The sequence below is a fragment of the Cylas formicarius genome, unplaced genomic scaffold, assembly GCF_029955315.1.
Source record: "Cylas formicarius isolate icCylForm1 unplaced genomic scaffold, icCylForm1.1 PGA_scaffold_1__22_contigs__length_36826433, whole genome shotgun sequence".
NCBI classification, from domain to species: Eukaryota; Metazoa; Arthropoda; class Insecta; order Coleoptera; family Brentidae; genus Cylas; species Cylas formicarius.
In genome coordinates, this window is record NW_026844264.1 from 27915468 (window position 1) to 27929006 (window position 13539).

Sequence of the window (13539 nt, forward strand, 5' to 3'; positions counted from 1 at the left end):
TGTCTATATAGTGTAGCTATGATTAAGAGTGCAAATGTCTTAAAACTATGTTCTAAAGATCTCAATTTTCTGTATCCTGCGCTAAAATAGCGAATTATACACTAATCACACTATAAGCATTGTCAGCTTTGTTAACCACTGCGTGATCTACTTCGAATAATGATTGTTTTCAAAATGATTCACTCTGTAAACGCTAATATATTTCTTGCATTTTTTATTTTTATAAGGTTATTTATACCATAATTTTTGTTGTAAGGGCCATTATTAGGGTTTTTTTTGTAGATCGTAAATTTAAAATTCACATTCACATTCGCACCGAATTCTGTTTGGGATATGGACTTAGTAAGTATTCAGTAGGTATACATAATTGACACTGTAAGTTTGTTTCGATACTTTAATAATGATATCGAGATCTAAAGAGTATGGGAGATGGTAAATAAATTTTTGGGTACTTGTCGTCTGTATTTAGATCGTTACCATTAGACAATTTCATTACAGATAGATTTTGCGAGAACATTATCCACTCTTTACATTTGCTACAAGATAAGCAATGTTTTTAAAACCTGCGAGTACTTAAAAATAGGCGATAATAGGTACGTCAATCAATAAAGTTATCACAAAAGGAGGAATATTTATTTAGCGCGTCAATTTATTAAATAATAAGAGACATAAAACATTTTAGAATAATAAGTTAACATCAGCAGAGTAATGGAGAAATCAATATATTGAAACAATTATCCTAATCGGTCATATCGTGATTAAGTAAATAAGTTTGAATTCGATTTTCACCATTGGAATCCGCACATACGGTAAGAGATACAGAGTTAATCTTTTAAATTTAATTTCTTTGCGAGTTTCTTTCAAAAAGGAAAAAAACCTGCAAATACATTCTTATTGTATGCTAAGTTGACAACGACAACTTAGAAAACGTTCAAATATGTATTTCGTTCGCCAAGATGCCATTATCAGCAGATGATGTAACTAGGTTTAAGAAGGGGAAAAAATTACCTAGCGTCTGGCGCTACGTATGGAAATTTTTATACTACAATGATCCAATTTTTTATATGGTATGGTTTGCTATGCTTAACTAATCTCGTGATATAGCTTTTGCAAATCGAGTGTATGATATCCGTTATGGTCTCAGACCTATCATATCACATACAAACTCAATCGATTATAATTCTTCAGATCAACTTTTTAGGCCATGCAGAAATCGGATGTCTCTTGAGATTGAAATGGGATATTATTCAATTCCATTCCATATTTCATATTTAAAGGCACTAATTTCTACCACCGTTTTTGTCATAATCGCAGTGTTTACATGATAGTTGTCTCGCTGTAAATTAGCAATTTCCTGCAGTTCACGCATTCAATTTTTCGAACCCCATTTATAACTGGAATCGGTTATACAAAAAAAAAATCTAGCCCTGTATTTATTTGGGACATACGTCCTTGTGAAGTTTTTTTCTTAAAATGAGCTAAAGATATTGATAGGCCATTAAGGAATATCTTGTATATAATAAGATATAATAGCTTCTTTTTATTCTTCACGTTTCATGATCCTCAATGCTGGAGTTGTTCTTGGGAAAAAGTTTTTCAATAATAGTAAAATTCTTTAAATTTTTAAATTTTACTCAAAGTTTCGATAACAATGTGGATCTTTATTAAGTATTTAAAATACGTACAAATATTACATAAACTAAATTTCTTTTATTGCTAATTTTTGACAGTTATTATCTTGTGTTAAAATTTTAGTTTTTTTAAAATTACTTTTTCATGTTATGTAAAGCAGTTGATGCGTTTTTAGTATATTTATGTCCATTTATAGAATTTTTTAAAAGTTGGCTTGTCATTCCAATATATTTTTTCAGAAATTATATAGTGTATATTATATAAGAAAAAAATCACCAGACATAATCCGAATAATCAGAAATGATGCATTACTATAAGTAAATTATCTGAAAAAATAAAGCATATTCTTCCTAAATATGATATCACAGTTTGCCACAAATCTTAAATATTAATAAAAACAATTTTTACTAATTAAAAAAATAAAAATTCAGTTAAAATAAAATCAAATATTCAGTTCTTTGTTTAAAATGCCCAAAAAATATATTGCAATGTCAAGCAAACTTTTATAACTATTAACTCTTTTATATAAACATGAAAATTATGAATTTAACTTTTAAGAAACTAAAATTTGAACACAAAATAATAATTATCAAAAATTAGCAATAAAACAAATGATTATTGAAAAAGAAATAAATGCTGCAAATCATAGAAAATATATTAGTAATTTAAGCCAGTTATTCTATAATTTTATATCGTAGTCACTTATAATAATAGTGTTGGAAATAAAGCAAAAATTAAATAAATTCTTAGCAACTAATAATAAACAAAGTCAATGTCAATTAATGCCGATGTCAATGTAATATAATATTTTTACCTTCTTAATTCATTCAAGTATGTAAATATTTTTATGTAAAATTTTTATTTTATACAATATTTTACAAAATTTAAAAATTCAAATAATTTTATTATTACTGAACAACCTCTACCCAAAAACAATTCCAGCATTAGTTGTGAATATATTGTTCTACAAGAATAAATTATTACTGGATTAAATTAACACAATGTCTCCTTATATGCCGCATTACTGAACAGTGCTTTGGGAGAAATAAGAAAAATGTTATAAAAGCCACTAATAATTGTGAAGAAATTTTGCTATACTGAGTGAGACATTTTTTCTTCAGTTGATTCAGCTAATTTGCACCATTTATTGAATTTATGAATGACGTATCTGATAAAGCGATTACAATTTTAAAATCAATTTGTTAAAGTCAACTCAAACGAAAGCCTCAAATTAAACCTAAGTACAGTTAATTACGATTATTACTATTGATAAAATGCAAATAACGTTTTTGAGTGATAGATAAAATATAATTGCATCGGTCGCAGTCCGCATTGTCCCCGTACGCGCCTAAAAGTGTCTCAATTTTCAACAACGAACATATATACATAAATCGAAACAGTTTCTCACTATTGATTGTCGATCTCTTGCCTGTTGAACGGTGAACGCGAATTTTGGTCCGGTACGGATTTTAAACATCGTCCGGCGGAGTTTTCATCAGGCGAATTTGTCGACCTTATAGCGGACGTACACAAAAACTACAGTTCAAGTTGGAAGTGATTGATTGGATTTATCGACTGTTTTTCAAAAATAATTTTTTTTTGGTGCGAATGATTATTATATCAAGAACTTTGTTATTTTATACCAGGGCCAGAAATAGACACAATTACAAGTTTGACTATAATGGCCCTCGATGTGCCTGTTGCCTTTAAAGACGTCACAACTCTGCCTAGTGATGCGGTCACCTGTGATCAAACTGCACGAGTTGGAGAGACCCCTCCAAAGTGCGAAAACAAAGAAAATACGGAAATCTCGGACGTATTTTGCTTTAGGAGCAAAATCGGACCAGTAGGGGGCGAAAGGTAAGAAAGAAATTAAGGAAATATCTAAATGAAAGTAGCCCTTTTTCGATCAAAAGATTAAACTCTGGTTAAGTATATGTTATAGGAGTCTTATAGACGTTTTCAGATGTTAACGTTTAATTTAATTCGTTTTCACACATATCTTCATTGGGTCGCCGTCTTATATTTAACGGGACACTATGGATTTGCATAGCGCTTTTAAAACGAGTTCATTGATTTACAAACGCAAGATTTTGGATTTGTAGCCGTTTTCTCAAGTGTACCAAATGTCCCTTTTTCAAACATTTTTCTAATAAATAAAACGCATTACTTTATTAATGCTGCCCATTTTATTATTGGAAATTTTTTTGATTCAAAACCAATACAACATTATGTTTCTAAACGGAATTAAAATACCTTTTCAATGATATTTTACACAGCTTGGCGACACATTCGATGAATATTGATGATTATCTTCAGGACTTCTTTCATATCATCAACCTGAAATATTCATAGAGGATTGGACATTTTTGTGCAAATTAAGTTTATCTTCGATCTACTTAGATTCTTTTTTTAATCAAAATTTATTTTTCAAGTATTTCTTGTATCATGACCTGCCGTGATAAATTATCATTCTTCAACTGTTTATGTTTGATAAGTTGATTGTTTACCTTGCAAATGAATTGAAACGTTTCGGTTAGATCGTCTAAAAAGAAGTTGTGAAGTATTAACTTAAAATAAGATATTGTTATTTTAATATCACAAGAAATATAGATCTGTCACACAATCTAGAAGATTTAAAAGAAAAACTGAAAAATATGATGTAAAATTGCTTAATGTGAACTCTTTGCAATTTTCGTTAAGATCCATTGCAAAGTTATATCTTTTGATTTGCTGTCAGCCTAATATTAAGTCAATCTAAGCTGCAGCTATATTCTTACCATTTTTTAATTTACAGTCTAGATGTAGGGTAGAAGTAAATTTATTTTCACGCTAAAAAACTTATTTACACAAAGATGTTAGTTACACTGCAAGTGTGAGATCATTTTCAAATAAATTCCTCAGAAAGCAATTTATTTAAAAATTGCACTCTGTTGAATAGAATTTTATTTTATGTCTTTTTCGCTACCAATCTTTTTATTTTAATATTGCAATGGCATAGTATCTCCTAGCAAATCAACGAGAAGAATCATGTAAGTGTGAAATACTTTTAATTTTTCAAATTTTATATTTATATAAAGATATTGAAGATGGCATAACAGAGCCAATACCTAGTTTGATCCTTCTAAATAAAATTGCGATTTGCGCAAAAAAAGTTCTTTTTGGAAGCATTTTTGGATGGATCAATGAAATATTCGAACACTTGCCATAGAGATAATTGATATTTAATAAAAAATGTATAGAATCATTCCTATAATTCCTTCCATTATTTCTATTTTTGATTTACTCATTTTTAGCGATTTTGCTTACTCAAGTAGCGATATTTTCTAAAAAATGTTATTACAGCCGCGAGATATTTCGCGAAAAATTCTTTAAACAAAGGTATATATACTATGGTACTTAATTACACACCAAACATGCACTTTTACGGAAAAGATTTGCATTTTTCATAGTTGGTGCACCTGGGATTCAAGGATGCCGTTGATTAGTTTGTTTTGTGCCTAAACGAACTCGGGACTAAAGTGCCACTTATCAAACTTGTGGCATAATTTAGTATTATAGGCATGAAAAATATTTAAGGTTTATATTTAAATTTCTTAAAATTTATATTAATCGGACTTTCCCTCTCAGATTTTTGGGATAGTCAACCTGAAAGAATAGAGAAGAAATAAGAACAGAGGAAATGATTAACGAGAAAAACTTTCGATTCATCAACGGACCACTTAATTTTTTTAGATTGTTAGATTTAAAGGCCATGTGGAAGGTTTCATATTGGTAATTTTGGATTTTCCAGAAAAAAACCATCATTGAGACATTGAGTATGTGAACGTTCAGGCTTTTATGGATGATTTAAAATTATATATACAGTTATTTTTGTTAAACCTTATGTCGTTGAAACTTTTTATGTTGAACTTGTGTCCAATATGATGTTTTCTTTTCAACGACTATAGACCGAATTCCAAACAGGCCGCAGGAGCAAAAACTACTTTTCAGTGGTTTTGTTCAGTACATTTTTTGGCTTTGATAAGTTTTTTGACCGAAAGTGTAAGGTAAATTATCACAACCGCTTTTTAGATTCGTCTTGCTGACGATTTGTGCGCGAAATGTTGAACTTCAAAACTCGTCACTTGTTTACCTTAGTTCAAAACAACTTGACAAGCGTACCTCATTAAAATTTAATCCTTAAAGCGACGCAGCCATCAATTTAAGAATAAACTGGTATTTTTCGTAGTAATGCAAAAAAAAAGGAAAACGCCAAAAAGTGTCGGATGACCGAGGATTTCCGGTTCGTTCAACTTGAGACTTGGCAAGGACGTCTGTGTTCTGAGGACATAAACAAAACCTGATATAATAACAAATCTGCGTAAATTATTTCGCGGGGTATCGAGACTTTTTTAAATAATCTTCCTCCGTTTTATCGATGTTTATTTAGCTTTCATTATAGGAAGAAGACAAAATTCACCTTCAAACAAAAACTTACGTTGATTTTGCTAGCTGCTGCAGATTTTATCTGTTTTTGCTCCATGTCGATTATGGCTCCATTTTACCCCGTTGAAGTAGCCCAGAAAGGGTTCAGCGAATCCATGGCGGGGTTCGTATTTGGATTTTACGCTCTCGTCGTGTTTCTATCTTCCCCGTTGTTTGGAAAAACGGTAAGAACTACTGAAAGTTTTTTTTGACAATTTACCAAGTGACTTTATTTCACAGTTGCCAAAATCCGGTGCAAAGTTCTTATTTATATTTGGACTGTTTATTTCGGGGATATCGAATGGACTTTTTGGGTAAGTTATAAATGGTTATAAAAGAAATTATGTAGAAACTATTTGCACATCTCAACATTTTTGTTATGCATTAAATTTTTGCCCATTTTCAAAATAACTGCGAAGTTTTACATATTTAGCATGTTTAAGAAACTTTATAAGATACATTTTTTTGTTACAGTATGTTCTAAAATACGTTGTGCTAGGTATTGAAAGTTAGATCTTCGTTTTTTGTAGATTATTAGATCGAATAGCCAACAACCAGATCTTTGTCGTCGCCTCATTTCTGATTAGAGGTTTTGAAGCTTTAGGGGCCAGCGCCTACGCCACTGCTGGCTATGTCATTATAGTTGACATATTTCCTGATAATGCAGGGGCCGTGAGAGTAAGTCAGCAAAGCTTTAGGTTTGAAATTAATCATCCACTTTCAAAGAATTTTATTTGCATATTTGCAGGAGCTAAGTTTGCATACAATTTGTAGCTTGCGGATATTTTTGCTTACCTTAAAGATAAGATTTAAAGGAATGCACGGATCTTAGCATTTTCTTCGTATAATTACCATAATTTTCTAAATGGGGTCATAAACTAAACAAATGCTCCAAATTTAGGATTTTATTCAAGTATTTTAATTAGAGCGACGTTGTCAAATTCAATTTTGAATAAGGTAATGTTTACAACACTTCCCCGTATATTTTGCCACCATATCTAAAGCGTGGATACGAAAGTTCAAGTTGTTAAAAATTAATTAAGAAAAGAAATCTGTAGATCCAGTCAATATGTGTTAAAAATTTCTTAAATTTGTATTAAAGCTCTTTATAATCCAGAGTTAATTGTATTGTATTTAACAATTGCATCAGAAGAGCATTAAAAAACATGACAAAGGACTAAAAATGCCCAAATATGCATATATACGACGTCTACCATATCTTATTGGTTGATAAGTAAATGTTGATGATGAACAAATTTAAGTAATACCTTGCTCGAATTTGATTTTAAGGGTCTTCTGGAAACTTTTGTTGGCCTTGGGTTAAGTGCAGGACCCGGAATCGGAGGAGTGTTGTATGCGGTAAGTTTTAGAAGGTCGTTTCGCTGCGACAAAGAACTTCACAAAAAGAGAGTCAAATTATTCTTTTGCAAACTGTAACTGGAGTCAATTTATTAGTATTAAACGCAAATGGAGCGCATTAAAAAATAATTTTTAAGTTGCTAGGAGACGTTCTAAAAGAATACAATAAATAAATATTGGCAATAACTAAGTCTCCTAATATTTGGTGAAGTTTCAACTTGATTGGATTTTTTCCAGGAAGATTGGAGGTTTTGGAATGCCATTCTACGTTGTTGGAATCGTTACAATAATAATTGCGCTGACTAATATGTATCTACTTCCCACACCTGAAAGTAAGTGTTATCAGATAATTTGAAAATGTTTGGCGCTTACTGTCGACGAAATATGGCGATTTTTAAATGGCAACAGGATGTTTTCAGTTGCAAAATGTTGACGTAACTGTTGCCGATGGGCCGTAATTGTTTTTAATAATGTAGGAAATTATATATTTATTCAACACTACCTGATAAATAAAAAAAGGCATTTTTTTAAACAACAATATAATTATTATAAATTTTGTACATTCGTATATATAATTTTCGCCCGCCAGCGTCAGATAAAATTGCTTCAGTAATAAATACACTTAACTCAATTAAATTGTTAATTTAATTTTGAGACAGAACGCTATCCTTGTTAATAACAGCTAATTATTACCATTCCCGTCAGCTGTTTATGCTTTATCTAATTAAAACGAGTTCGCCATTTCCTTAACAAATCCCAAGAGTGAGAACCATGCAAAACTAGCGTCTAGTTAAATTACATACTCGTAGTAAATCTAAGCGATGTGGGGTTCACATTGTTCAGTGTGAGTTATTATGTATTTGTTATTTCCGGAGAATGCGGATCCTAAAATAAAGTCATTGAAGTTTTGCTAGGTGAATAAGAAAACTACTGAAATCCGTTGAATGATAAACAAATTAAGTACATTGTGGTAATATAGAAAAGCTTTCATTTACATGCACTGATTTTCGTTAATATTCTTTAGAGCACGAAGTGGAAAAGTGTGGGTCGCTGCTCGATCTTCTGAAACTTCCAGCAGTACTAGTAACGTCCATAGTACTGATAGTAAATTCTATAACGTCTTCGTTTTTGGAACCGACTTTGGAGCCGCATTTAAGAAAGGTATAGAAGCCATTTCGAAGGTGATTTGGCAATTTCTTCAAAATTTCAGCAACCTAAAGGTAATGTTTACATTATGAAACTGATACAGTCTCTAAATATTGCCAGATCACCTCCAAATATTAGCGGCATCCTCATTTTGTGGGCAATTTCTTCTAATTTATTTTTCAGTTTAATTTGTCCCCAAGTCAGATTGGATTGTTCTTCTTAATATTATCAGCGACTTACGGCGTTTGTAGTCCGATATGGGGATGGTTGACGGACAGAATTGATAACTACTCTTGGCTGATGACAACGGGCCTATTCTGCAATTCAGTGGTGCTTCTCTTTTTGGGACCATCACCTTTGTTTCCGTTTTTAGAGGAGTAAGTTACATATTTTACCACTTAGTTCTAGATGGTTTCATAAGACAGTTTAAGATATATTACTGGTTATTCAAAAGTTCTTTCCCTTCAAGTTACCACAAGTTATGGTAAAAAATTGAAATGAGTCTCCTATTTTTCTTGGGAGATTCTGTGGGTTGATATGAAGAAGGAGGAAAGGTTTTGTTGATCCAAAAAAGTCTACCAAACCCAAAACTAACTAAACAAATATAATTTTTTGACTTAATAACTTCGACAAAAATATTGTTAGAGTTGAGTTTTGTACCCTCTTAAAAATGATAAATACATATTTAAATACTTCATTTTATTAATAACAATTTTTTCTGTGTAATTTTTTTTGACAATTTTAAAATTAGTTAATTGCAAAAAATACACACCGTCTCTTAAAAATGATGAGGCTATCAAAACTTTCATTTCATTAGTAACTATATTTTTAACATACTTTTTTAGGATAATTATGAAATTAGTTAATTGCGAAAAAAATGCACACAGCCTATAATAAAATATTCTTTTAATTTCGATTGCCATATTTATTTTTATAATCTAAATTCACATTATTGCTACTTGCAACTCGTAATATACGAGGTGTGTTCGAAAAGTAAGGTGAATTTTACGTTTTATCAAAAGGTATTTATTTATTCATCAAAGTTAATTTTATCCGTTTCAAAGTAACCCTCCCCCACTTCTGGTAAACATTTTCTGGTATTGCCTTGAGTTCTTGCAGCGACTTTTTCTTTCTCTCCTCAATCGTTCCAAACCTCCTTGCTTTCATGTGTTTCTTGACTTCTGGGAAAAGGAAAAAGTCGCAGGGGACCATACCCGGTGAATATGGTGGTTGAAGCATGTGTGATCAAGAAGTTAGACACAAGCAACGATAAGTAAGCCGGTGCATTATCGTGATCGGACTTTTTCTTCGTATTTCTTCTCGCAAACGGCGCATAACTTCAAGGTAATACTCTTTATTGACCGTACGACCTTATGGTAAGAACTCTTGATGTACTACGCTGCTATAATTAAAGAAAACAGTAAGCAAAACCTTGACATTTGATTGAACATGGCGCTCTTTTTCGGCATTGGCGATTCTGGGTGCTTCCATTGGGACAACTGGGCTCCGGTTTCGACATTATAACCATATACCCGTGATGCGTCACCAATTATGAACTTTTTTAGCATATTAGGATAAGCATTGACGTCGTTTAACAGTTCCTGAGCGATGCTCCTTCGACGGTCTTTTTGTTCAGAATTAATCAGTTCAGCCACTTCTCTAACAGTGATTCGACGATTTTTGTTTCACTTCTTCGACGCTTTGAGATATTCAGATATTGACGTGCTGGGGCGTCCAGAGCGAGGTTTGTCATCGGCGTCTTCTATGCCATCTTGGAACAACTTATAAACATTTTTTTTGCTCAAAGTAGATTCACCATATGTCGTTGTCAACATTTCAATTGTTTTGCAACACTGTATTCCATATTTTCCGCAAAATTTTATGCAAATTCTTTGTGCCATTTTTTTTCCGGTAGAAAATCGCCGAGCACACAAAACACGTCTAACATATGTTAGAGACATGTCCAATATAAAAAAAATATCGAAGATCGAAAGGACGTAGCTGGCCCAATTACAAAAGTCACGTTACTTTTTGAACACACCTCGTAGTTGATCTTGGGCTTTTTTGTCTAACGGTAGAAAGCAAAACTCGGTTAAGAATTTTCACTTTTTTTTTGCAAACCATATATGTTCTAACCGTTTTCCAGAACTGTGGAATTATTGTATAGTTACTTAATACTGTTGAACTTTTACAGTCAACAGAGAAAGAAAAGGTAATAAACTTTTTTAGCTATCGATTTGAAGCTTAGTTTTTATTTTATCGACGCACGTTTGGTTTTAGCTCAATAGCGCTAAACATCGTGACATTGGCGATACTAGGAATTTTCATCGCTATGACACTGATGCCGACTTACCAGTTTCTATTGGATAGCTCTTTGTGAGTGAATTTGCCATATGCTCATTTTGTTTTTTTGCCTTATTATTTTAATTTTAGAGAAAATGGATTCTCGGACTGCATAGGAACCCACAGCGTAATAGCAGGATTGTGGTCGTCAATTTACTCATTGGGTGAATTTATAGGACCAGTTTTGGGTGGAACCTTGCTGGAAAACTTCAATTTTCCGATAACTTCAACGACTATGTCACTTTTAAACTTTCTAGCTGCAATTGCTGGCACAGTTTATTTTAAATGTAGGGCTAGGAAATGTCTCAACACTCCCAAGAAGGAGGAGGTTCACAACGCGACGACATTTTTTATGAACGTTGGTGAATTGAATTCGAGCCATTTTGACACAAGACCTATTAGCGTAGATCTGGAGAAGAGAAATGTGGACTTGGCACAAGTTGGAAGTAAAAAAACTTATTTTTAGAAAAAATCCTACTTTTGTGGTTAGTACTCTACGTATGTATAGGGAAAACCAGTGCCAAAACGTATTCCTAAGTATTTAATTTTCTATGGTGGTTCACGTTAAGTATCTGTTAAGAAGTTTTGGACATGTATGACAGCTTTATAGTCTATTTTCTAGAAGAATTTTACAAAGCTCCAAATTGCTACTTTAAACTGAGAATTTTTGAAAAAATGTTTCTTAACAATGTGTTAATTCGCCAGAATTTTTAGTAAAACACGCAACATGAACCACGCTGTATAACTAATGGTGTAATTAAATAAACAAAAGGAAACTATGCCCACAAACATAATTGCTATTCAAACGTAATGTTCACTTTTTTGGGCAGGCATTAATTTTTTACATTGTGATATTAACTGTAGATTTAATTGGTAAAATGTCCAACATTGTTTCAAATATATACCTTGCATTTTTTGCTATTCTTCTTTCTAATTTAAACCCAATTAATACGACCATTGAATGCATTCCCAAATTTTCATAGGGAAAGAAGTATTATTTACATCTGGTGTTGGGAAACGTTAATCAATAATGCTTAATTCGAGATTTCTCGGTAAAGAATCCTACTCCCGGTGTTTTAGTAAGTAATGCTGGCTGGGACCGTAAGATGGTGCTGAATCTTTTGCTAACTAACGATGTCGAATTCGTTCAAAAGCCAAAGTATCAAAGTATCAACTTTTTGCCAGTTGAAAATTTGACTCTTTTTACGAGGGCATATGGGATTAACATTAGGAATTAAATTTCACAGTTCAATTCTATTTATTAGAATGAATATATGTTTATACGTATTAAGATATAAATAACCTTCTAAAAACGAAAATTGCAGAAATATGTTGGCGTATACAGGATGAATCATATTGAGCGTCCCACCCTGGGAACTAACACATGACTTTTTTTAAAATTTAGGTGCAAAATAGATGATAACTGACTGATGACTATTTTAACAAAGGTAGCCAAACTAACCAAAGCTACCCGAAAAAAAAACACTATATCTAATTTAGATGCCGTAAATATTTCTAAATACCTTTCTTATAATTTTTTTTACCAAAAATCGTGTAATTAAGTACTTTTACTTTAATGTCCGTATTTTTAGTGATAATCCAATGTTTTGTACGGTATTTTTAATATGCTGTTCCACTTGAACTATCCTGTTGGTGAAGTGAAAGCAGAATTCTGTCAAATCGAAACTAATAGGAGACACAAGAAATTTTTATAGCACTAGATACCTAATTGGGGTTCCCTCGAGAGAAATTGACATTGTGGGGTCCGAAGACCTGTTTATATTAAGATAAATGAACGTATTTGATACGCTCGGCTACATCAAGAGAATGCGAGGGATTATTTGCTCTGGTTATAAATATCGAAACTTTCCAGTTTATATAAACTGTACAAAATACTTAATTTATGTTAAAGTTTCGAATAATGGAAAAATAATTCAAATAATCAAACTTAATGTAAAACTTATTTAGGGAATTGTGAAAGAAGTAAAGTTCCACAATAACGGAGTAATCTAATATTTGATTTGAAACAGACAAAAAAAGAAAATTGATTGTTACAGCGTACCATTTGATCTCGATATCGATCATATACTGGTACCGAATAGTACCAAATTAATTTTTATTTTGCAAGGCAAAATGTTATTAAATAGGTAATGTTCATTTTTAACTTTGACTGCGAATAATAAGTTATAGGGGAGTCTTGAAATAAAATTAGATAAGTTAAGGAACCAAGCTTTTTTAAATAATATTTTGCTTCAAATAAAATGCAAGAATATTCTAAATATTGGACTGACTTTGAAAATATAAAGTTTTAAAGTACTTCATTAAAACGGTCAGACGGGTTAGCCCCGCTAAAAGCAGTTAAATTAAGATTTACGTTGGTTTTATTTCCTAATTGCATTCCTAAAAGAAGAAAAATTGGTGCTGGGGACGGTTGTCCCGGAATATTTAAAATTTTTAGGACTGCTGCGCGTCGTCGTCGGTTAATCCGGGTGCTTTGCAACATAATCCTCTAAATTTTCGCGACTTGCCTTCTCCCAATCTACATTCGTCTGGACTTAAGTGGATTCCTCACCTGTTTACTACTTTAATGGT

At 31.9% G+C, this 13539-nt stretch overlaps 1 protein-coding gene across 2 annotated transcripts; it reads left to right on the forward strand.

Moving 5' to 3' along the window:
• The first annotated feature begins 670 nt into the window (after positions 1 to 670).
• On the forward strand, positions 671 to 11851 carry LOC132697227 (MFS-type transporter SLC18B1-like). 2 transcript variants are annotated; one of them, XM_060662555.1, is made up of 11 exons: positions 671 to 809; positions 3279 to 3492; positions 6077 to 6284; positions 6340 to 6413; positions 6630 to 6777; positions 7390 to 7458; positions 7700 to 7790; positions 8483 to 8619; positions 8788 to 8981; positions 10885 to 10980; positions 11038 to 11851. In XM_060662555.1, the coding sequence occupies exons 2-11, from the start codon at positions 3314 to 3316 to the stop codon at positions 11411 to 11413; spliced, it is 1572 nt and encodes a 523-aa protein (XP_060518538.1). In that variant the 5' UTR covers positions 671 to 809; positions 3279 to 3313; the 3' UTR covers positions 11414 to 11851. The 2 variants fall into 2 exon arrangements, with proteins under 2 accessions (XP_060518538.1, XP_060518537.1); XM_060662554.1 differs by lacking the exon at positions 671 to 809 and having other exon boundaries at positions 3032 to 3492.
• Positions 11852 to 13539: the final 1688 nt, after the last annotated feature.

Bases quoted from the DNA above. Each gene is read 5' to 3' on its own strand.
- LOC132697227 (XM_060662555.1), top strand. From the start codon at position 3,314: ATGGCCCTCGATGTGCCTGTTGCCTTTAAAGACGTCACAACTCTGCCT. The intron at 3,493-6,076 runs GTAAGAAAGAAA...CTTTCATTATAG, and splicing joins GGACCAGTAGGGGGCGAAAG to GAAGAAGACAAAATTCACCT. The intron at 6,778-7,389 runs GTAAGTCAGCAA...TTTGATTTTAAG, and splicing joins ATAATGCAGGGGCCGTGAGA to GGTCTTCTGGAAACTTTTGT.